This window comes from Conger conger, chromosome 1 (assembly GCF_963514075.1).
Source record: "Conger conger chromosome 1, fConCon1.1, whole genome shotgun sequence".
Lineage (NCBI taxonomy): Eukaryota > Metazoa > Chordata > Actinopteri > Anguilliformes > Congridae > Conger > Conger conger.
The window spans coordinates 4,614,345-4,637,564 of NC_083760.1; the positions used below are offsets into that span (position 1 = coordinate 4,614,345).

The 23,220-nt window shown below is 42.6% G+C and overlaps 1 protein-coding gene across 1 annotated transcript; it reads left to right on the plus strand.

Annotated features, from left to right (window-relative positions):
- Positions 1–15,591: 15,591 nt before the first annotated feature.
- Positions 15,592–22,083, plus strand: LOC133136610 (immunoglobulin superfamily member 11-like). Its single transcript, XM_061254251.1, has 6 exons — positions 15,592–15,621; positions 16,829–16,899; positions 17,294–17,614; positions 19,040–19,360; positions 19,604–19,888; positions 21,743–22,083. Exons 2-6 carry the CDS (start codon positions 16,857–16,859, stop codon positions 22,081–22,083), a joined length of 1,311 nt encoding a protein of 436 aa, XP_061110235.1. The 5' UTR covers positions 15,592–15,621; positions 16,829–16,856.
- Positions 22,084–23,220: the final 1,137 nt, after the last annotated feature.

A 23,220-nucleotide genomic window follows, 5' to 3' on the forward strand; every position in this document is an offset into this window, starting at 1 on the left:
CCCATTACTTTTGGTCCCTTAAAAAGTTGGAGGCACATATAGAAACTGTTGTAATTCCTACACCGTTCACCTGATTTGGATGTAAATACCCTGCAGTTAAAGCACATCTTGTTCGTTTCATTTCAAATCCATTGTGTATCGAGCCAAAAAGATGAGAATTGTGTCGATGTCCCAATATTTATGGACCTGACTGTATATATATATATATATATATATATGTATATATATATATTTAAGAACAACCAATTTGTTCTCTCCCTTGGGAAATTCACAATATTTAAAACACCCGGCAGTAATCATGCATATATTTACTAAGGGTTCTCAAACCTTCTACACATATAATATAAAATGACACACACAAGAAAAAGAGCTATAGTAGCTTGTGAAAGCAAGTATTTTACAAAATACCTTCAAAACCTCTCGTTTGCAGCCTGTACCCATGCAGCTGCCTGCCTTGCCCCTTATCTGGTAATTGGTTGGCATTTATATAGTACCTTTATCCAAAGCACTGTACAACTGATGCTTCTCATTCACCCGTTCATACACACACTCACACACCGACAGCAATTGGCTGCCATGCAAGGTGCCGACCAGCTCGTCAGGAGCATTTGGGGGTTAGGTGTCTTGCTCAGGTACACGTCGACACAGCCCGGGCGGGGGATCGAACCGGCAACCCTCCGACTGCCAGACGACTGCTCTTACTGCCTGAGCCACGTCGCCATATCTGGGTCGCCACGGTCTTTTTTGGTGGTAGGAAGTGATATGTACGATCCTCTGCACGGTGATCTACGGCCCCTCTAGAAGGAGTCTTTCGCCTTGTAAATGATTAAGTCCCTGTTCCACGTACAAATTCCACGTATCTCGAGTCAGTATGGACAAGTCCGTCCACTCACATGCATGCACTGCACAAACCGTCAGTATACCCATCATGACTTCTCTGGTGTTTTGGTTAGCTGTAATGCTCATTTTCTCATTATTTCTCATTATTAGTACTACAGTCATGCTTTTCAACATAATTTTTCTTTCAACGGGCCGCAACTCACCCACAGGTATCCGTCACACCCACAGGTATCCGTCTCACCCACAGGTATCCGTCTCACCCACAGGTATCCGTCACTCCTTCACAGGCACTGCCAAAAGCCGATGGACCACGGGTAACGCCCTCACAGTCTCTAATAAAAAAGGTGACTGTTTTACCTGTATCTTAGTTGTGCGCACTGGTCCTATTCAGTGAAGAAGACCGTGTCCCATCGGCCCTCAGCAGTCCCGCTGCAGAAGATTTGATCCCGGGTTTTGGGAACCAAATGTTGAGGAAATATTTTTGCCGCTTTTTCCTCCTCCTCCTCCCTTTTAGGTGGGTGAAGTTGGTTTTGGCAGCAGTGATGTTGAAGAAGCACTCCGAGTCAACAGTTGTTCAACTACCACATTTTTTAGTTTAAAATAAAACAGATTCATCTGGGGAATCTGTGCTGCTCCGTGCAAGAAGCTTCAAGAGACCAGATAATTCCTAAGTAACAGCAGGAGGTATCCTAGCCTTTATGCGATATAGCTTAAGCAATCATTTGTCATACAAACATCACATTGTCTCTCTTAACCCGCCTTTATATTTTCTGTTACCCTATGAGAGCTGGGCTGTCTTAAGCCCCCATCTCTGCTACGTCAGGCCCGCCCAGCCTGCAATCACCAAAAACATTAACCTTGTGAAGACGCACGCATCTTGGCCTGCGCTCACTAAATCAAAACATTTGTCATAATTTTAAACACACCTGATTACTTCTGATTAAACGTACTCTGTAATTTGCAGCTCAACGTGTTTGAATGTAGACACCCAGTTCTAATCACTCATGCTGGCCTATTCATTTTAACAGCATTAAAAATGATCCTTTAAACACTATGACCTATCATTTTAGTACTAAACAGCATATATAGCATATAGATCAAACGTCATCATTATTCTAAATCATTCAGTTTCAAATGAAAGCATTTTTGACCAAAGACTTCAACAGTGGAAACTTTTTTTATGCAATGTCGCCACTGCTGTTAAAGCCCACAGCAGTTCAGTCGCGCATTATCGCGATGACATTATCGCAATATTGATTCTCTCTGTCGTGACGCTTTCATGTATTTACACGGCAACTACTTTCCTTCTGAAGTTTCCTTCTGAAAATAATGACTCTTAAGTATCTTCACCTATATTTTGAGCGAAATATCTGATTGAGGACAGGCAGTTTAGAACCATGATACAAAATGTTGTGATAAACTTTAAATACTTATACATATGTTTAATTTAATCTATGAAAGTAAAAATAGTTTTTGCTTGAGTTTACAGCAAAACGCGCTAAATTGAGATAAACTGGCTGGCTGACGAATCAGCTGTAGGACGAAACACACAATAGTTTCACTATCGCGTTATCCACGTGCGGAGCTAGCAAGTTAGCCAGTTAGCTAGTACCCGGATAGCTCCGTGAAGCTAGCAACAATTAAGACTTCCTGTACAGAAGTTATGGTCTCAACATTCTGTGATTTTCCGTCAAAATAAGAGGTGCTGAGTAACGTTAAATAATGAGAACATAGTTACCGCGTTTTCTGCGCTTCCTCACATAATTACCATTGTTTAAATTCATTGCTGATACAACTTATAAAAGTCAGCAAGCAACTAGCTTGCTATTTGACTAGTTACTATAATGTAGGCCAAGCATAAATTGCTTGACACTGTCGGTTCAATAACAGCTCATTTGCATACCTGCTTACTGTTTGAAAAAAATGTTGCCAAATATGAAGGGGCATACATTAAATCTATGTATAATATCTATAACATTATACATTTATTATCTAAAATCATGTTCCCAGCTATTTTTGCTGTATTTACAGTGTGGCAAGGGCATGCAATGCCATTGACTGTCAATTCACGAGCAGCTCATTTGCATAGCCCATAACTCAAAAACTATAAATTGTTACCAAATGAAAGGGGTTATACATAGACCCATATCTTTAATATTCTACAGTATTTTTGGTGAAATCATGTTTTCAGCAATTGTTGCTGTGTTTTCAGTGTGGGGTGGCCATACATTGCTATTGACTGTCAGTTGCCACCCAACTCATGTGCATCTCTCATAACTCAAAAAAACTATAAATTGTTACCAAATGAAAGGGGGTATACATTTGTTAGATGGACCCATATCTTTAATATTCTACAGTAATTTCTCTGAAATCATGTTCCAAGCAATTGTTGCTGTGTTTCCAGTGTGGGGTGGCCATACGTTGCTATTGACTGGCAGTTGCCACCCAGCTCATTTGCATAGCTCATAACTCAAAAACTATAAATTGTTACCAAATGAAAGGGGGTATACAATTACTCTAGAGACCTATATCTTTAATGTTCTACAGTAGTTTCTGTGAAATCATGTTCCCAGCAATTGTTTCTGTGTCAGGTGCAGGGTGGGCATTCATTGCTATAGACCAGGGGTCTCCAACCCTGGTCCTGGAGAGCTACTGGGTCTGCTGGTTTTTGTTTTCACCTTAAAATCAGCACCTGTTGAGACCCAGGTAACCAGGTGAGGTGAGTTAATTAATTAAATTAGAGCAGTTGATTATAGTTAATTGCAGGGTAAGAACGAAAACCAGCAGACCCAGTAGCTCTCCAGGACCAGGGTTGGAGACCACTGCTATAGACTGTCAAAAGCTGCTCATTATAGACCTATAAACCCAAACCATGCAACTTTACAATGAAATTAAAGTCAAATCAACTTTATTTGTGTTGCACATTTCACGCTATATTTGTCAGTACATGCTTTAGAGCAGTGCTTCTCAACCAGGAACTGATTCATTTAATTAAGGGCATTTTTGGTGGTATGATTGGATCAGTTATTAAATTAGTTGTTTCAGTTTCTGGTTACAACAAAAACCTTCTGGCAAGACTAGAGTTGATTAACACAGCTTTAGAGCAAGCCTTTTTCCCCACAGAAGCATGCCTAGGGCAACAGTGGCAAGGAAAAACTTCCAAGGTGGAGAAGGAACATTTTACATTTACATGTTAGTCATTTGGCAGACGCTTTTAATCCAAAGCGACTTACAAGTGCATAGGTTCATCCACAAGTCAAAGCATCACATCCATAACTAGGAAAATACACATGAAATGCTGTTCTGAACATAGTCATCATAAGTGCAAAATTTATTTTATTTTATTTATTTTATTTTTTTGGGGGTTAGACAAGGAGGATAGGGGTATCAGAAAGGGGGGTGGGAGAAATCAGGAGGGAGGACTAAGGTAGAGTTTGAAAAGGTGTGTTTTTAGTCTGCGTCGAAATAGGGGGAGGGATTCTGCTGTCCTGACAGTGGTAGGCAAGAAGGAAGAAACCTTGGGAGGAACCAGACTTAAGTGGGGGGCCCCATCCTCCTCTGGCCGGCTTAGGGGTGACAGTGATGGTCAGATCACACAATGAACAATTAATTCTGAACAATTTGGTTGTGTGGTTTTGAATGTGTGGGAGATTGTCAGGAGATTGCTTTTTTTTACAACAGTCTTGTTGTAGTGTTCCGTTACAGGAGACACAGGCCATTGACTCACCCGGTTTCGGAATCTTGTCCCAAGCAAGAAATCTGCTAAACAGAGTAAAAGGTGAATATAAGAATATGCACAAGAAAGGAAACCTTTACTGGACAAAACTCAAAATGCTGAAAATTTGTTTCCAGCTTCCAATTTCACATTGTTATTTGCACTGACAATGTTTTGTCAATGTAATTTTATTTAATTTTAAACAAATGCTGAGGCTGAAATTATGGGGCAATGCACTATGGGATTTCTGTCTCTCTGGCTTCAATGCTTTATGCCGAGCAACTATTATGGATTTGTAATGTTGTACATGTATTAAAAGTACCGTTGAGAACATTTTCAGTAATTGACGAAAAAACGAATGTAGATTTAGTCATTTATTTACTTATCTGAGCAATTTCTTTTTAGGACCAAGCAGAACTTACAAATCACTGCCCAGCAGTAAGAACTTTCTAGTTACCGTAGTAACTGTTGTTATTGCTCTTTCCAACTATCATTTTGAATTCCGCAGCATGTGAACCGGACATTTTTACTTGTGATTGCCTTTTTTCATACATGAAAAGAAATGTCCATATGAAATAAATAATTGGTCAAATTGCCTCATTTGCAAAATTACATTTTCACATTTAACTGACTTTTAAAGATTTGAAGAACAATATTGACAGGTTGAAATAAAATATGTGGCTTCAAATAGCAAAGAATAGCTTTCTCTGTTTTCTTCTAATAAGTGCTATTTTTTCAAAGATCATTTTTCACTTCAAATGTTGGGTGTGCACATGTTATTTTTAAAAGTGATTTTTCCAAAAGGGTAAAAACAATTCACTAACAGTTTTGTTAACAAATTACCATAGAAAATCAAGCCTGTGAAAAATGTGTCAATAAAATTAAGAAATCTTACCTGTTTGATCAAACGATGATAAAAATGGTCTTCTTTGTCAAAAAGGTAGTTCATAGGTACAAAGCAAAAGTTCGGAAAATATTAGATAGCCAAAGTTCTGACAAAAGGGGAACGCAGAGGTTCTGAATGGCATTAGCAAAAACAGGCTTTATATAGTGAGAAACATAGCCCCTCCCTAAAAAAAGGAAACACTTTGCATTCTAGGAAATGCTTTGCCTCCCCACACTACAAACACAGCAACTATTGCTGGGAACATGATTTCACAGAAATGACTGTAGAATATTAAAGATATGGGTATCTAGAGTAAATGTATACCCCCTTTCATTTGGTAACAATTTATAGTTTTTGAGTTATCAGCTATGCAAATGAGTTGGGTGGCAACTGCCAGTCAATAGCAACGTATGACCACCCCACACTGGAAACACAGCAACAATTGCTAGGAACATGATTTCACAGAAAGGACTGTAGAATATTAAAGATATGGGTCCAGCTAACAAAAGTATACCCCCTTTCATGTCACGTTTCATGTTTGTCATGTCATGTTTTATGTTTAGTTATTGTCTTGGTTATGTTATTGTCATGTCACATATTATGTTAGTCTAGTATCACCACGTTTTTATGTTTTTATGTTATGTTTCATGTTTAGTTGTTGTTACGATTTAATTGTTAGTCTTGCCATGTCATGTTATTTAGTTTATTGTCATATTTCGCAAACTTATGTTTTGTGTTATGTTATGTTTCGTTGTACTGGTCATTGATTAGCATACACTTTTTCATGTTGCATTCCTGCTTTCTCTCTCTCCCTTTCTGTCACTCACACTAATTGTTTCAATTTCCCTTGTCTGCTTACTAATCTACTAACGCTAGATCAGGATTGGGTAATACTAACATTCTAATCATTCTAGCCATTGTCAAGCCATTGTCAAGCCGTTACGATCCAAGCCTGTTTACCGACCAAAGATTATTGACTTCTGCTTTGTTGACCATTGCCTGCCTGTACCATGTCTTTGCCTGCTGTTTTTTGTACTTTTGCCCCACGGAGCAGACTTCGGTCTTGACTCCTGAACATTGCTTGTTTTCTGACCACGTTCTCTGGATTTCCCTGAATAAAGCCCTGACGGGAATTAACTACACCATTGTTTCTGAGTCATGCATTTTGGGTCCAAACCCCCCACGTACCCGTCATTTCATTTGGTAACAATTTATAGTTTTTGAGTTATAAGCGATGCAAATGAGTTGGGTGGCAACTGCCAGTCAATAGCAACATATGACCACCCCACACTGGAAACACAGCAACAATTGCTGGAAACATGATTTCACAGAAAGGACTGTATAATATTAAAGATATGGGTCTCTAGAGTAAATGTATACCCCCTTTCATTTGGTAACAATCTATCGTTTTTGAGTTATCAGCTATGCAAATGAGCTGGGTGGCAACTGCCAGTCAATAGCAATGCTTGGCTGCTTACTAATCTACTAATGCTAGATCAGGATTGGGTAATACTAACATTCTAATCATGTGTTCATGTTACCTTACGTTTCTTGTGCATGTCATTTACTAATTTACTAATGCTAGGGCAGGATAGGTTTATTACTGACGATTACTAATTACATTGTTAACGTGTCAACCCTCCACACCTGATTTCCATTATCTTGCTGCTCTCAAGCTAATTGTCTACACCTGTCTTCACCTGCATATAAAGCTCAGTTTCATGTCTTGTCTTGGCAAAATTGTTTGCCTCCTGTTCGTCAGTGCATTGCTTTAGCGGCTTTTGGCAAGACATTGTCTACCCGTTACGATCCAACCCTGTTTACTGACCAAAGATTATTGACTTTTGTTTCGTTGACCATTGCCTGCCTGTACCACGTCTTTGCCTGCTGTTTTTTGTACTTTTGCCTTCTCCCTCGGTACTGCGCTTTGGTTTTTTGGCTGGATATTACGTGTAGGAACATTGCTTGTTTTTTGACTACGCTCTCTGGATTTCCCTGAATAAAGCCCTGACGGGAGTTAACTACATCATTGTTTCTGAGTCATGCATTTTTGGTCCAAACCCCCCACGCACCCGTCTCATTTCATTTGGTAACAATTTATAGTTTTTGACCTATGAGCAATGCAAATGGTTTGTTTTGTTGTTTTGTTGTACGTCGCTCTGGATAAGAGCGTCTGCCAAATGCCAATAATGTAATGTAATGTAATGTAAAAAATGAGCTGCTTGGCAGTCTTTGGCAATGCATGCCCATACCACACCTGACAGACAGCAACAACTGGTGGCAAACAGTTTTTATTGAAATTTGTGCGCAATTCTATATTCTCTGCAAATACATCACAATTATATCCGACTGTATTAATTTAACAATGAAAATTGACAAAATTACAGTTCATAAATAATTTTATTCACCGAACTGTAGAATATTAAAGATATGGGTCTCTAAAGTAAATGTATACCCCCTTTCATTTGGTAACAATTTATAGTTTTTGACTTATGAGCTATGCAAATGAGTTGGGTGGCAACTGCCAATCAATAGCAATGCTTGGCCGCCCCCACACTGGAAACACAGCAACAATTGCTAGGAACATGATTTCACAGAAAGGACTGTAGAACATTAAAGATATGGGTCCAGCTAACAAAAGTATACCCCCTTTCATGTCACGTTTCATGTTTGTCATGTCATGTTTTATGTTTAGTTATTGTCTTGGTTACGTTATTGTCATGTCACATATTATGTTAGTCTAGTATCACCACGTTTTTGTGTTTCATGTCATGTTATGTTTCATGTTTAGTTGTTGTTACGATTTAATTGTTAGTCTTGCCATGTCATGTTATTTAGTTTATTGTCATATTTCGCAAACTTGTTATGTCACAATTTACGTTTCGTTGTACTGGTCGTTGATTAGCATACACTTTTTCATGTTGCATTCCTGCTTTCTCTCTCTCCCTTTCTGTCACTCACACTAATTGTTTCAATTTCCCTTGTCTGCTTACTAATCTACTAATGCTAGATCAGGATTGGGTAATACTAACATTCTAATCATGTGTTCATGTTACCTTACGTTTCTTGTGCATGTCATTTACTAATTTACTAATGCTAGGGCAGGATAGGTTTATTACTGACGATTACTAATTACATTGTTAACGTGTCAACCCTCCACACCTGATTTCCATTATCTTGCTGCTCTCAAGCTAATTGTCTACACCTGTCTTCACCTGCATATAAAGCTCAGTTTCATGTCTTGTCTTGGCAAAATTGTTTGCCTCCTGTTCGTCAGTGCATTGCTTTAGCGGCTTTTGGCAAGACATTGTCTACCCGTTACGATCCAACCCTGTTTACTGACCAAAGATTATTGACTTTTGTTTCGTTGACCATTGCCTGCCTGTACCACGTCTTTGCCTGCTGTTTTTTGTACTTTTGCCTTCTCCCTCGGTACTGCGCTTTGGTTTTTTGGCTGGATATTACGTGTAGGAACATTGCTTGTTTTTTGACTACGCTCTCTGGATTTCCCTGAATAAAGCCCTGACGGGAGTTAACTACATCATTGTTTCTGAGTCATGCATTTTTGGTCCAAACCCCCCACGCACCCGTCTCATTTCATTTGGTAACAATTTATAGTTTTTGACCTATGAGCAATGCAAATGGTTTGTTTTGTTGTTTTGTTGTACGTCGCTCTGGATAAGAGCGTCTGCCAAATGCCAATAATGTAATGTAATGTAATGTAAAAAATGAGCTGCTTGGCAGTCTTTGGCAATGCATGCCCATACCACACCTGACAGACAGCAACAACTGGTGGCAAACAGTTTTTATTGAAATTTGTGCGCAATTCTATATTCTCTGCAAATACATCACAATTATATCCGACTGTATTAATTTAACAATGAAAATTGACAAAATTACAGTTCATAAATAATTTTATTCACCGAACTGTAGAATATTAAAGATATGGGTCTCTAAAGTAAATGTATACCCCCTTTCATTTGGTAACAATTTATAGTTTTTGACTTATGAGCTATGCAAATGAGTTGGGTGGCAACTGCCAATCAATAGCAATGCTTGGCCGCCCCCACACTGGAAACACAGCAACAATTGCTAGGAACATGATTTCACAGAAAGGACTGTAGAACATTAAAGATATGGGTCCAGCTAACAAAAGTATACCCCCTTTCATGTCACGTTTCATGTTTGTCATGTCATGTTTTATGTTTAGTTATTGTCTTGGTTACGTTATTGTCATGTCACATATTATGTTAGTCTAGTATCACCACGTTTTTGTGTTTCATGTCATGTTATGTTTCATGTTTAGTTGTTGTTACGATTTAATTGTTAGTCTTGCCATGTCATGTTATTTAGTTTATTGTCATATTTCGCAAACTTGTTATGTCACAATTTACGTTTCGTTGTACTGGTCGTTGATTAGCATACACTTTTTCATGTTGCATTCCTGCTTTCTCTCTCTCCCTTTCTGTCACTCACACTAATTGTTTCAATTTCCCTTGTCTGCTTACTAATCTACTAATGCTAGATCAGGATTGGGTAATACTAACATTCTAATCATGTGTTCATGTTACCTTACGTTTCTTGTGCATGTCATTTACTAATTTACTAATGCTAGGGCAGGATAGGTTTATTAGTAACGATTACTAATTACCTCGTTAACTTGTCAACCCTCCACACCTGATTTCCATTCTCTTGCTGCTCTCAAGCTAATTGTCTACACCTGTCTTCACCTGCATATAAAGCTCAGTTTCATGTCTTGTCTTGGCAAAATTGTTTGCCTCCTGTTCGTCAGTGCATTGCTTTAGCGGCTTTTGGCAAGCCATTGTCTACCCGTTACGATCCAAGCCTGTTTACCGACCAAAGATTATTGACTTTTGTTTCGTTGACCATTGCCTGCCTGTACCACGTCTTTGTCTGCTGTTTTTTGTACTTTCGCCTTCTCCCTCGGTCCTGCGCTTTGGTTTTTTGGCTGGACATTACGTGTAGGAACATTGCTTGTTTTTTGACTACGCTCTCTGGATTTCCCTGAATAAAGCCCTGACGGGAGTTAACTACATCATTGTTTCTGAGTCATGCATTTTTGGTCCAAACCCCCCACGCACCCGTCTCATTTCATTTGGTAACAATTTATAGTTTTTGACCTATGAGCAATGCAAATGATTTTTTTTGTTGTTTTGTTGTACGTCGCTCTGGATAAGAGCGTCTGCCAAATGCCAATAATGTAATGTAATGTAATGTAAAAAATGAGCTGCTTGGCAGTCTATGACAATGCATGCCCATACCACACCTGACAGACAGCAACAACTGGTGGCAAACAGTTTTTATTGAAATTTGTGCGCAATTTTATATTCTCTGCAAATACATCACAATTATATCCAACTGTATTAATTTAACAATGAAAATTGACAAAATTACAGTTCATAAATAATTTTATTCACCGAACTGTAGAATATTAAAGATATGGGTCTCTAAAGTAAATGTATACCTCCTTTCATTTGGTAACAATTTATAGTTTTTGACTTATGAGCTATGCAAATGAGCTGGGTGGCAACTGCCAATCAATAGCAAAGTATGACCATCCCACACTGGAAACACAGCAACAATTGCTTGGAACATGATTTCACAGAAAGGTTTCGCTTTCACTGGAAAGTTTTTTTATGCAATGTCGCCACCTGCTGTTTAAGCCTGCAGTTGCGCATTATCGCGATGACATTATCTCAATATTGATTCTCTCTGTTGTGACGCTTTCATGTATTTACACAGGAACTACTTTCCTTCTGAAGTCTATATTTTGAGCGAAATATCTGATCGAGGACAGGCAGTTTAGAACCATGATACAAAATGTTGTGACAAACTTTAAATACTTATATATATAGTATACATATTTATTTAATCTATGAAAGTAAAACTCAATCAAATAATTCAAATAAAATTGAGTTTACAGGAAAACGCGCTAAATGTAGATAAACTGGCTGGCTGACGAATCTGCTGTAGCGAAACACACAATAGTTTCAGAGGCATAGGTTTCATTTCAATATTGGGGGAGGGGGGGGGCACACATTAAGTGGGGGTTCTCCCCCAGGAAATTTTCAGCATCTCTAACTTAATTTCCTGCATTCTGGTGAATTTTTATGAATTTTTTTGCTCCTCTTCTGCATCAATTCCTTGTGTAAATTTATTTTATTTATGTAAAGGAAAAGACATCATTCAGGTAGGTTACCCATATAGTGACACAAATTGCATATAATTCAGTAAGGGTCTCAGGCATTCTCCTGTAGCTATTTTTCAAAAAATTCTGCCGACAGTCAAAATCACAAAGAATAACCTACAGTATTTAACAAACAATCAGCTAACATAAAAGATTAGGCCCCCCTTGTTGAACTCTACATGGGGCCCTAAAATGATCCAAAGACCTTTTGGCATCTGTCACTGAAAGAAAGAAATTCTTTACAGATCTTTTTACGATCCGCAAGGTCGAGTTTAGCCTTATGAATATGACATACAGCCACATGGTTCAGTCGATTTTGTCCTACTGTGGACCGAAGCCATGTCTTGAGCCTCCTAAGGGCACTGAAGCTTCGTTCAGCTTCTGCGGATGATGCAGGCAGTACTAGAAGCAACCTGATGAGAGCTTCTACTTCTTTAAACAAACTACGAACCTCGACTGGCGCTTGCCGTAGAATGCTGGCAGCCTCCTCACAGTACCTGTATGTGTGTTTTGCCCTAAACATCCAACTCAACTTTAAGGGCATGCCTATTCAGCTCTGGGTATTGGTAAACTAAAGTGTCATCAATTTCACCTGTAATGAGAGCTTCCTCAAGCTTCTGAACCACATCCATACTTCTCCTGATCAAAACGATCCTTCAACTGTAAGTCAACAGTGTCCAACACGCTGAAGTACTCGCCTCTGTAGTACTCAACTGCTGTGGCTGGGACATGTCTGTCTGCTCCACCGAAGCGCTTTGGTGGTTTTCGGCAAACGAGGAGCTGAAGAATTTCATTCTGCGTTTGTGGGCTGAGGTAATCATGGCTGCGCTTCTCAAGCCAGTTACCGAGAATGGGGTCAGTTTCTGATTGATGCTTTAACATTTGGTTAAGATTGCCCTCCTCTTTTTCATGTCCCCTGAAGGCTATCCCCTGCCTGGCCAATAATTCTACTGCAACAACTACTTTAAACAGACAGTATCTGTTCTCCTCCTGTTGCTTTTGCAATGCACTTGACAACTGTGTCTCAATGGACTTCCCTTTATGGTGACTCACTGAAACTGAGTGGCAGTTTTGTATCGCCTTCTTCCAATTTTTAAATCCTACACTAACAAATGCGGGATCGATCTTTGCAATAAAGGCTGCATTTTTGTCATGAAAGGCCTTCATTACAATGGAAACACAAAACCCCTTTAAGCATTCGATCATAATGTAACCACGGAAAGTCCTTAAACCACTTCTCCTGAAATTTCAGGACTTTGTTGGACAGTGCTTGTGGCTCGATCTCCCTGGGATTTGGCTGGTAAGGCTCTATGGATCTTCACTCAAGGTTCTGTTCCTGCCTGAGCACTCAATCTTCTCAAACCAACAAACAAGATTTTTTTAACGCCCATGTATGCCCTTTTCCACAATCTCCAGGTTAAAATGTCTCCTGTCATGTCAAATCCAACACTGAACTCTGCCTCGATTACCCCTCTCTCTCCCTCTCCCTGCCTCTCTGCCTCACTGACTGGTAGTTCCTGTATGCATTTCACATTTTAGCAAGATTTAAGCTCTCGTTATTCATGTGGACATTTGATCCCCGAGTATTTTAATATAAGCCATGCACAAATCAAATTAGAGAGAATTCTGTTAATTGCTTCACTCACTTCAACTGCATTGAAAGCAATCTCCCCGCCCCCTGTCGGCCAAGTATCCTGAAGGAAGGAATACAAATGAACAAATAGCTACAATTAGGTGACTACTGTTTCATCACTGCTTGTGGTCACTGGTCAGAGTGAATTGAATAAATGCATTCCATAGCTGTTGCAGTGTCCTTTCCTACCTCTTTGCTACTAGGGCCTGCCTGTTCACTGTCAGTGTCCAACTGAACCTGACCTCCCTCGGTGTCCTTAATGCAACAGCACATGTTAAACTCACCATCAGTAAGACAGAGCATCCATACAGTGCCCTCAGTATGTCGTAACCTACTATCCAATATCATCATTGCTACGTGATAGCAAACTCAAGGTAGCAGCCATGGGGCCAACATCATCATAATTACCACCACCAACATTATTATCATGATGATGGTGATGATGACATTGACACCACGGCTGCTACCTTGAGTTCACTGTCTATCACTTGTAGCAATGATGATGATAGTGTATTGCAGGCTACGACATGAGGACAATTAGGCTTCATTCATTGTGTGTTTGCTATACGTCTCATGTTTTTAAACTTGCTAAAATAGCCCATCTGGGACAAAAGGAACTTAAACATCATCCCAGATTATCCTGATGATCAGTATGGGTCCAGCTGCACGAGATAACTTTTTAAGTTAAAAAGGTGAATATTTGAACTATTAAATAATTATTATGAAACAGTTCTCGTGCAGCTTAGCTTGCATGACAACCACAGAAAACACAGGCTGCATTATCATCTCGAAGACCTAAGCTAGGCCTTTTAGCACCAAAAAAAAGCACCTTATGTCTCCTTTCCTCTTGCTCATGTTGACTCTGTGAATGAAAGTGGTCATGCAGTTGAACTAATACAACAGCCTTTAGCACAAATGGGTTTTTAATATCTACAATTCATCCACCATTGTCCATCAGTGTTCACTAATAAGCAATTATATGACATTAACATTGTATATTGGTAGCTGATGAAATGCCAAGCAGACACTGGAAGTGAAAATCATGCTATTAGCTCCATGGATGTAGCTACATTATTCTTAGCTCATGCTACAGCTATAGGGGCCAGCTAGTTAGCTAAACTTAACTGAGGTTAACTGAACTTAACTGAGTTTTGCGAACAGAGAAAATGTTTGCTTTGAAACTGTTCGATGGCCTTTAAGAACATCCATCCATTATCTTAACCCGCTTATCCTGAACAGGGTCGCAGGGGGGCTGGAGCCTATCCCAGCATACATTGGGCGAAAGGCAGGAATACACCCTGGACAGGTCGCCAGTCCATCGCAGGGCACACACACACTCATACCTACGGGCAATTTAGACTCTCCAATCAGCCTAACCTGCATGTCTTTGGACTGTGGGAGGAAACCGGAGTACCCGGAGAAAACCCACGCAGACACGGGGAGAACATGCAAACTCCGCACAGAGAGGCCCCGGCCGACGGGGATTGGAACCCAGGACCTCCTTGCTGTGAGGCGGCAGTGCTACCCACTGCACCATCCGTGCCGCCCCCTTTAAGAACATTCCAAATCGAAATCTTCACATTTCCCAGTCCAGCTTACTCATTGTTCGCCGCAAATCTTTCAGACCGTTTGCAAACACAGCGAACAGAATGCTAACGGAAAAAAATTAAATTGTTTGCAAACGTTCGCCTGTGTGCTGAACTTTAACGCACCTCAGATAACTTCAGGCACAAGTTATAAACTCAATAACGTTAGCGTCTCATCCGCAGATACTCTCATTCAGAAACACTGAAGGTAAAACCAGCGTGATAGCTACTCACACTAGACTCACTACACTACATAGCTGCCAACTCCCACGCTTTCGCTTTTTTGCAGCTATGACATCATGCTTCCGCAACGGTAGGCATAGCAACCCCGAGTCAGCGAGGCCGGAAGACCCGGCAAGTTATGGTATGGTCCAGTAGGGGTGTATGAAATAATTGTAAAATAGGTAAGAAGGATATCTAAGCGTTTAGACCCTCTGTGCTGTTATTTTTACCTGTACTGCAAAGGAGGTTATCATTCATTATGTTTTTTTGGGGGGGGGGAGAGAAATTCACCTCTTCTTAATATTGAGGGGAACATGTCCCCCCTGCCCCCCCTAAATCTACCCCCCAGGTTTCCCTTAAGCGTTATCCACTTGTGGAGCTAGCCAGTTAGCTAGTAACCGGATAGTACATCAGAAGTTGACGTTCCAACAGGTGAGAGTTTGTGTTTTGGTTGTTTTTCATTAGATATTAGTCTTTCATTAGTCTTCTTTTAGAAAATCAAATCAACGAAACCACCAAGAGCGATCCCAGGTAATAACAATTCAGAACTTGCTAAAGCGACTATTCTTGTTTATTTTGATCTGCTAGCCTCTGTACTATCTAGCCTATGTTACGAGTTCACTAACTCCGTGGTGGCATTTGTAGGGAGGACAACCGAAAAATGTATTTCCGGAAATCAGCAATGAATCAATGAATATTATGATTAATATCTCAGTTTAACCTTAAATTAACGTGTTGTGGACGATAATTCTGCTTAGGTGGAATTTTAATGTGACAAAATGACTGTTTTTGTGGCTTTTAAGCGCTCATTTTACCAGCATTCCATCAATGTTAAATGCTGGACCCCGACGGCACAAAAACGGGCAGATTTCACTGACCATTCTCCATCCCTCCCTACCTCCCTGTGAACCTTAATTGTTGTCTCTGTGACTTGCTTTGTGTTTCGGTATTTTTAGTTGGCTAGGTAAGCAGTGTTTGGATAGTTAACTTTGGTCACTTTTGCTCTGTTTGTTTGTTTCTTTGTTCTCAAAAAAAAAAAAAAAAAAAAAAAAAAGGCCCTTGTCTTATCTTTGTTGTACAGGTAGCAGTTGAAATTGTACTTCCCTCTAGGGTCTTTCAGCGAACTTATCCCTGGTTATGGGTATGCACTTTGTTGTACGTCGCTCTGGATAAGAGCGTCTGCCAAATGCCAATAATGTAATGTAATGTAATGGCACAATTTTACCGAAAAAGAACTGCATAAATCGTGAATGTTATTTTGCAAGACAAAAAAACAAAACGAAAAAACACTCTGCTCAAAGAGCATATTCTGCATGGATGCTTAAACCAGCAAACAAATAGGAATACCGTTTACGTTAGTTTATTGCGGGATTAGTAATTACTGAAAAAAAAAAGAGTTCTCTGTGCGAACAGCTTTATTGTAGGTGGCAATGCTATCTTTCGGAACGCTACGGTGGACCTCAAGTTAAGTTTTTCTCCAGGATCGCTTTAGGTCACAAGGGAGCTCCTTTGTCATGCATGACCGTCAGTTTACGGTTGAAAGCATCAACCATTTAATTCAGAGGATAGTTTAGCCAAAGATGATCTGGAAGTAATTTCATATTTATTCGTCATGAAAGTTTCACTGTTTGGAACACAGTGCGCTAGCTTGGCGTTTGGAACACTGTGATTTTCATTATTGGCCACATTCATTTTACCTGAGCTAACAGTTTTATTTTCTTCCAAAATGACATTGCAGGTGTTTCAATAGTGACTCCGACCCGGACATGGGATTTCCACATTTTTACGTTCTCGTGGGACTTCTGTTGGGTGAGTAGGCCACATGCTGCATTTTGCGTAAATTAAACAGTGTTTTAAAAAGGTCAGATGAGTTGTTTAAGGTAAAGTGGGTGAGTGACATTTTAAAACTAAAAGTTATAGGCACTCGATCAAGGATAAATCTCATAAAAAGAGATTTATTTATAAACATTTAGCAATGTGAAGCCAGTGACAATGACTTTAAAATGGTTTATAATGGAGAAATAAAAATAAAATCTCTTTAAGTAATTATTAAAATTAGACCAATAATGCTTTTACTGCAGACCCTCCACTGTTCATGTATGGTGTCACTCGTCTTAAGTAAGCATTTAAACCCCTGTGAGTTTTCTCTGTTCTGATTCTGACTGATTCGGTTTCCCTCTTGCTCTCATTTCCCCTCTCTTAGCCATGCCAGCTGTGTCTCAATTTGAAGTCAAATATGCAAACGTTGGCCACCCCATCACCCTCACCTGCAGTGGAGCGCCCCGTAGGGATGTGGAATGGTATTTTGAACAGCATCTGCATTCTCACCGGCTGCTTGTGGCCAAACTCCACGCTGGATGCATTTCCCCAGGACCCGACTTTGAGGGACGGGTGGAGTCCGTCTGTGAGGAGCAGCCAGGAAACTACAGCCTTGTCCTCAGTCCTGTGGTGTACAACGACCAAGGGTCTTATGAATGCCGGGACAAGGGGAGCCTTCTTAAAGAAGTGAAACTAGTCGTTATTGGTAAGTGCATATCACCGTTATTATAGAGCTCAACATTTTTTAGAAATGTAAATATCTCTAAGAATCACTTCATGTTGATGTGTGAAAATGGCTAACCTCACTAGTCCCCTCTCTATGAATATGGATTTCTGTTTTGTTCGCTGCCATCTTGAATTGGCATCCATTTTGGATTTTGTACATTCATATGCCACTTTTCTGACTTTCACCTGGTCTGACTTTCACCTGGTTGATTCACATGCAAGCTGGCACACTGGCAAATAGTGACTCCAAACCACCAAATGTGGTGCTGGTGGTGCTATAATTCTCGACCTAGGGTGATTTTTAAATGTTTTCACTATTCTCAGTTTTTTACTAAATACAAAATCAGTACCTACTATTAAACAGGTTGAACTAATTGATAACCCCCTAATTTTTTCACAAGAGCAATTAAACAAGCGAAACAATAACTGTGTAATACAGTAATACATCATTAAACAAAAAAAGGACATTATACTTGACTATATTATAAAAACAGAATTAAATTGGTCTTTATAACTACTAATTAGCCGATCATATGAGGTTAAAGTGCACACTGGCTCCTTTAATTTAAGGGTATGTACATCCATATCAGGTGAATCTGTGGAGGAATTGTGTCCCTTTTTTATACATAGCCCCCCCCCCCCCGGGCCCGAAAATAATTGGACAGTTCTCCGCTGTCTCTGATTAGTCGGGTGTAATCAATCGCTTCCTTAGTGTAGGAATAAGAAAGCTTTCAGTATTTAAGGTGGCCTGTAGTGTAGTGGTTAAGGTACATGACTGGGACCCGCAAGGTTGGTGGTTCCATCCTCAGTCTAATAATAGTTTCTAGTTAATAGATAATTTCAATCACTAAAATGCTACTTACTCATTTTTATACCAAACCACTAGCCGTTTGTATGCTGAGCAGAAGTTATACTGTAGTTCATTGGTCCTGACTCCTAGTTCTGGAGAGCCACATGGTGTGCTGGCTTTTGAGCCAAAGAATATTCAAATAGAGGAATGACCCACCCTGAGTAGTGAGCAGCACTGGTTGAAGCCTGGGCTCTTACCTCTGTCTCCTAAGCAGAACGGCAGCTTTTAGGCTTCAAACACGGCGCTGTCATATGGTAAGGGTGCTATGCTCTTGCTGGCTCACTCTTCAAACCCGGAGTGGGTTTGGGACTGGAATGGCGTTTATTCCAGCTGCATAGTCGGAAAATAAACAAATTATTTTTAGTCAGTGCATATCACCTTTTTCCCCTACAGATTAAATGAATGTTTTTGGTGTTTTTTCAGTCATACACCAAAAAGGTTTTTGTTTAGTATTCAACCTGTTGAAAATCCTTAGACCATAGTTTGTTTTGCAATATGCTGCATCCAGCCCTTCATCTGCTCCTAGCAACATGGTTTTTTTTCCCTCTCTCCCAGTCCCAGGAAGTGTTTCCATAGCGTTGGGAATGTCTGCCAATCTGCCTTGCTATGGGGGCATTAGTAAACGAGCGCGTGCTGTTGATCTGGATATCCTCTGGAAAAGAGATGGACAGATAGTTTACCAGCGCTATAACAACACCATCACCTATGGGCCTGGGTTTGAGAGCAGAGCTTCAGTTTCCCCAGAACAGGCTCTCCATGGAAACCTGTCTCTAACCATCAAACAGACACGCTTTTCAGATCAAGGCCACTACCAGTGCTTCTACAGCAGTCCAAAAGAAAGTGGGAACCCAGATTCTGCCAGGCTCCATGTTACAGGTAAAACACACTTTACAGCTTCATTTTTTGTTGGAGGGAAATATTTCATTATTTACAGGAATATTGCTTGATATATTTCAGATTTTTTGGATGCCATATATTGCTTTGTATTGTTATTCTTTACCTTTTTACTAGCATACTGCTATTGATCATGTGTTGTATTGATGATATGTTCATATTCCCTGCAAATGTCCATGAAAATGAAAACCTGCAAATATGTAAAAGTTGTTTCTGCCCTCACAGACCCCCCACCCCAGAACCTCACAGTGAAGGCTGGCGAAGAGCTCTCCATACGGCTCCGTACCACAGACCCAGTGAGGGTAACATTCACAGGCCCTGGTCTGGACGAGGTGCTGATGGTCGACGCTAACGTCACATATGGGGAGCGCTGTGGTCAGAGATGTGAGGTTCTGGGCCAGGAAAACACCTTTCTGCTGAGGCGTGTAACACCGGAGGATGCCGGGGTCTACACAGTGACTGATTCTGAGACCAACAGGACCATTAGCATCGTCTCTCTACAAATCTCAGGTATCATCGAGAAGCTCATTGTGTTCCTCCTGACCCAGGGCGTGGCATCTTACTGGTGCTCTCTTAGTCCACTGGGTGCTTTAAGCCATCGGGTGAATACAGGGTAATTGGGTAAGGGTAACAGGGTAATACAGGGTAAACTAGCTGAAGCATCAGCCACAGAACCTTTCCGGGACTGTCGAATATTCACAGGCAAATGCAGTTCCCTTGTGCATTAGCAGAAGTGTCTGGTTGTGTGGTGTGCTGCTACGGCAAATCATTCCTTAGCAGTAGGCAGACTAGAGCTGATGGCACCTGTGTGAAATGTGCCTGTTTGAGTGAAGCAGAGGCGGCTCTCAGTCGATGGAAGCTGAGCGTTCTCAGTGGAATGGGTCTTGATATCAGAGGTTGGCGTGGGGGGGGTTAGACAAGGATAGGGATATCAGAAAGGAGGGGCAGGGGAAATCAGGAGGGAGGACTAAGGTAGAGTTTGAAAAGGTGGGTTTTGAGTCTGCGTCGAAATAGGGGGAGGGATTCTGCTGTTCTGACAGTGGTAGGCAAGTCGTTCCACCACTGAGGAACCAGAACGGAAAACAGGCGTGAACGTGCAGCTCGACCGCCAGGTGCACGTAGAGAGGGAACCGTAAGGCGACCAGAGCTGGCAGACCGGAGTGGTCTAGCTGGGGAGTAGGGAGTGATCAGGGATTGTATGTAAGGTGGGGCAGTCCCCTTAGCAGCCTGAAATGCCAACACTAGGGCCTTGAAATGGATGCGTGCGGCAATAGGAAGCCAGTGGAGGCCAATGAGAAGCGGGGTGACATGAGCTGACCTGGGCTGACTGGTGATCAGGCGGGCTGCAGCATTCTGGACCAGCTGGAGGGGCTTGATGGCACACGCTGGGAGACCGGCTAGGAGGGAGTTGCAGTAATCCAGGCGGGAAATGACGAGCGCCTGGACTAGGAGCTGGGTGGCTTTCTCTGTCAGGAGATGACGGATACGGCGTATATTATACAGAAAGAACCTGCAGGTTCTGGCAGTGGAGGATACTTGTGGAGCCAGGGTGAGGCAGTTATCAAGAGTCACCCCAAGGTTCTTTGCCAAGATTCTTGCCAACAGGAAGCGGCACCATCTTGCACCTTGTTCCCCGGAGTCAAAATGGCTGCCACAGACACATGACATGCCTAGGGCGACAGTGCCAAGAAAAAAACCGGACTAACAGGAAGAAACCTTGAGCAGATCCGAACTCAGAGGGTGAGCCCTTCTGCTTCTGGCTGGCACTGGGCAAACAGTGGGCGTAACAGTAGTATTATATGTAATATAGAAATAAATTAAATTAATGAATTCAATCATTAATTATGAAATTATATATTCTGCAAATAGTAATTATGCAGATGACAGATATAGATGATTATCCGGGAAGGTCCGTTCTTGGCGCAGGCAGGGCAGAAGTGGCAGGTCAGCTGGGGTCGGCTGGGGTCGGCTGGGGTCAGCTGGGGTCAGGGTGTGGTGCTTGAGCTGCTGCTCCAGATTGAATGTGTGGCTGAACCAAAGGTCCTTGACTGCGGTGACTCTGCCTGTGACCTCTGACCTCTGACCTCTGACCTCTGATGTGATCGTCACATTCAGGTGCATGTTAATGGATGACGGCGTAGACACTCTGGATCTCTAGCGCCACCGTGTGGCCTGATGGTGGGGGTTCAACACCCGGCATTGCTGCTGGGCAGCTGTATTTAATATTTACATTATTGGCATTTGGCAGATGAATTCATGACTATGAATGACTATTTGTTATTCTTATTGTGTGCTCTGCTGCATTTTCTCCCAATTGAGCCCTCTGTCTCCATGTTTCTCTCTTAGGCCTGCCTCCCTCTGCAGGAGAGACTACAGGAGCAGTGCCTTGGATCGTGTCGACAGTGCTCTTCAGCTGCATTTGCCTTGGCCTTGCAGTCTGGATGCACTGCAGTAAGAGACGAGGGGCTGAACAGAGAATCGTATACCAACCAGCCGCAGTGGAAGACCTGAGTAGCTCCAGCGGCAGAACAGAACTGCAGCAGCCTGGAGGCCCTGAGCCCTCTCTCTCCGTGACCGAGACCCGGATTGATGTCCCCGAACCCCACCTCCCTGTGTCCGAAACGGGGCCTTCAGACCAGACTCGAGTGCAGGAGAAGAAGAGCGAAGAGGTGCAGGGGACTCGGCCATGGTCAATGAACGACTGAGGCAGAGGGAGGGAGAGAGAGAGGGAAAGAGGGAGAGAGGGAGGGGGAGGTAGGTAGGGAGGGAGAGGGGGAGGGAGGTAGGTAGGGAGGGAGAGGGGGAGGGAGGTAGGTAGGGAGGGAGAGGGGGAGGTAGGTAGGAGGGAGGGAGGAGAGGGGAGGTAGGTAGGGAGGGAGAGGGGGAGGTAGGTAGGGAGGGAGAGGGGGAGGTAGGTAGGGAGGGAGGGGGGGGAGGTAGGTAGGGAGGGAGGGGGGGGGGAGGTAGGTAGGGAGGGAGGGGGGGGGGAGGTAGGGAGGGAGGGGGGGGGGAGGTAGGGAGGGAGGGGGGGGGGGAGGTAGGGAGGGGGGGGGGGGAGGTAGGGAGGGAGGGGGGGGGGAGGTAGGGAGGTAGGTAGGGAGGGAGGGGGGGAGGGAGGGAGAGAGGGAGGGGGGGAGGGAGAGAGGGAGGGGGGGGTGGAGAGGTAGGGGAGGTGGAGAGGGGAGAGGGGAGAGGGGAGAGAGGGGGAGGGGAGAGGGGGGGAGGGGGGAGGGGGGAGAGGGGGGAGAGGGGGGAGGGGGAGAGGGGAGAGGGGGAGAGGGGAGAGGGGGAGAGGGGAGAGGGGAGAGGGGGGAGAGGGAGAGGGGGGAGAGGGGGGGGGGGGAGGGGGGAGGGGAGAGGGAGAGGGGAGAGGGGAGGGAGAGGGGAGAGGGGAGAGGGGGAGGGGAGAGGGGGGGAGAGGGGGGAGAGGGGGGAGAGGGGAGAGGGGGGGAGAGGGGGGAGAGGGGAGAGGGGGGGAGAGGGGAGAGGGGGGAGAGAGGGGAGAGGGGAGAGGGGAGAGGGGAGAGGGGAGAGAGGGAGAGGGGGAGAGAGGGGAGAGGGGAGAGGGGAGAGAGGGGAGAGAGGGGAGGGAGGGGAGATTTTTTGTTAATGACAATATAATCTCCAGCCGAATCAACCAAGCAACACAAAGTGCCTAAGAAAAAGGCACTGGAGCAATGCAGGGTTAAGGGCCTTGCTCAAGGGCCCAACGGCTGTGCGGATTTTATTTCAATCAAAATCGTGTCGTTGCGCGACGATAATTAGCATGCTCTGCTTCCAACCGAGTGTGAACAGGAATAAGGCAACCATGATATGAGTTTGCTGGGTAGGCATTAGTAGTC

Excerpts from the sequence above, each read along its gene's own strand:
- LOC133136610 (XM_061254251.1), top strand. The coding sequence starts at position 16,857 with ATGGGATTTCCACATTTTTACGTTCTCGTGGGACTTCTGTTGG. Across the intron at positions 17,615-19,039 it reads AGTGAAACTAGTCGTTATTG|TCCCAGGAAGTGTTTCCATA; the intron begins GTAAGTGCATAT and ends CCTCTCTCCCAG. Across the intron at positions 19,361-19,603 it reads TGCCAGGCTCCATGTTACAG|ACCCCCCACCCCAGAACCTC; the intron begins GTAAAACACACT and ends CTGCCCTCACAG.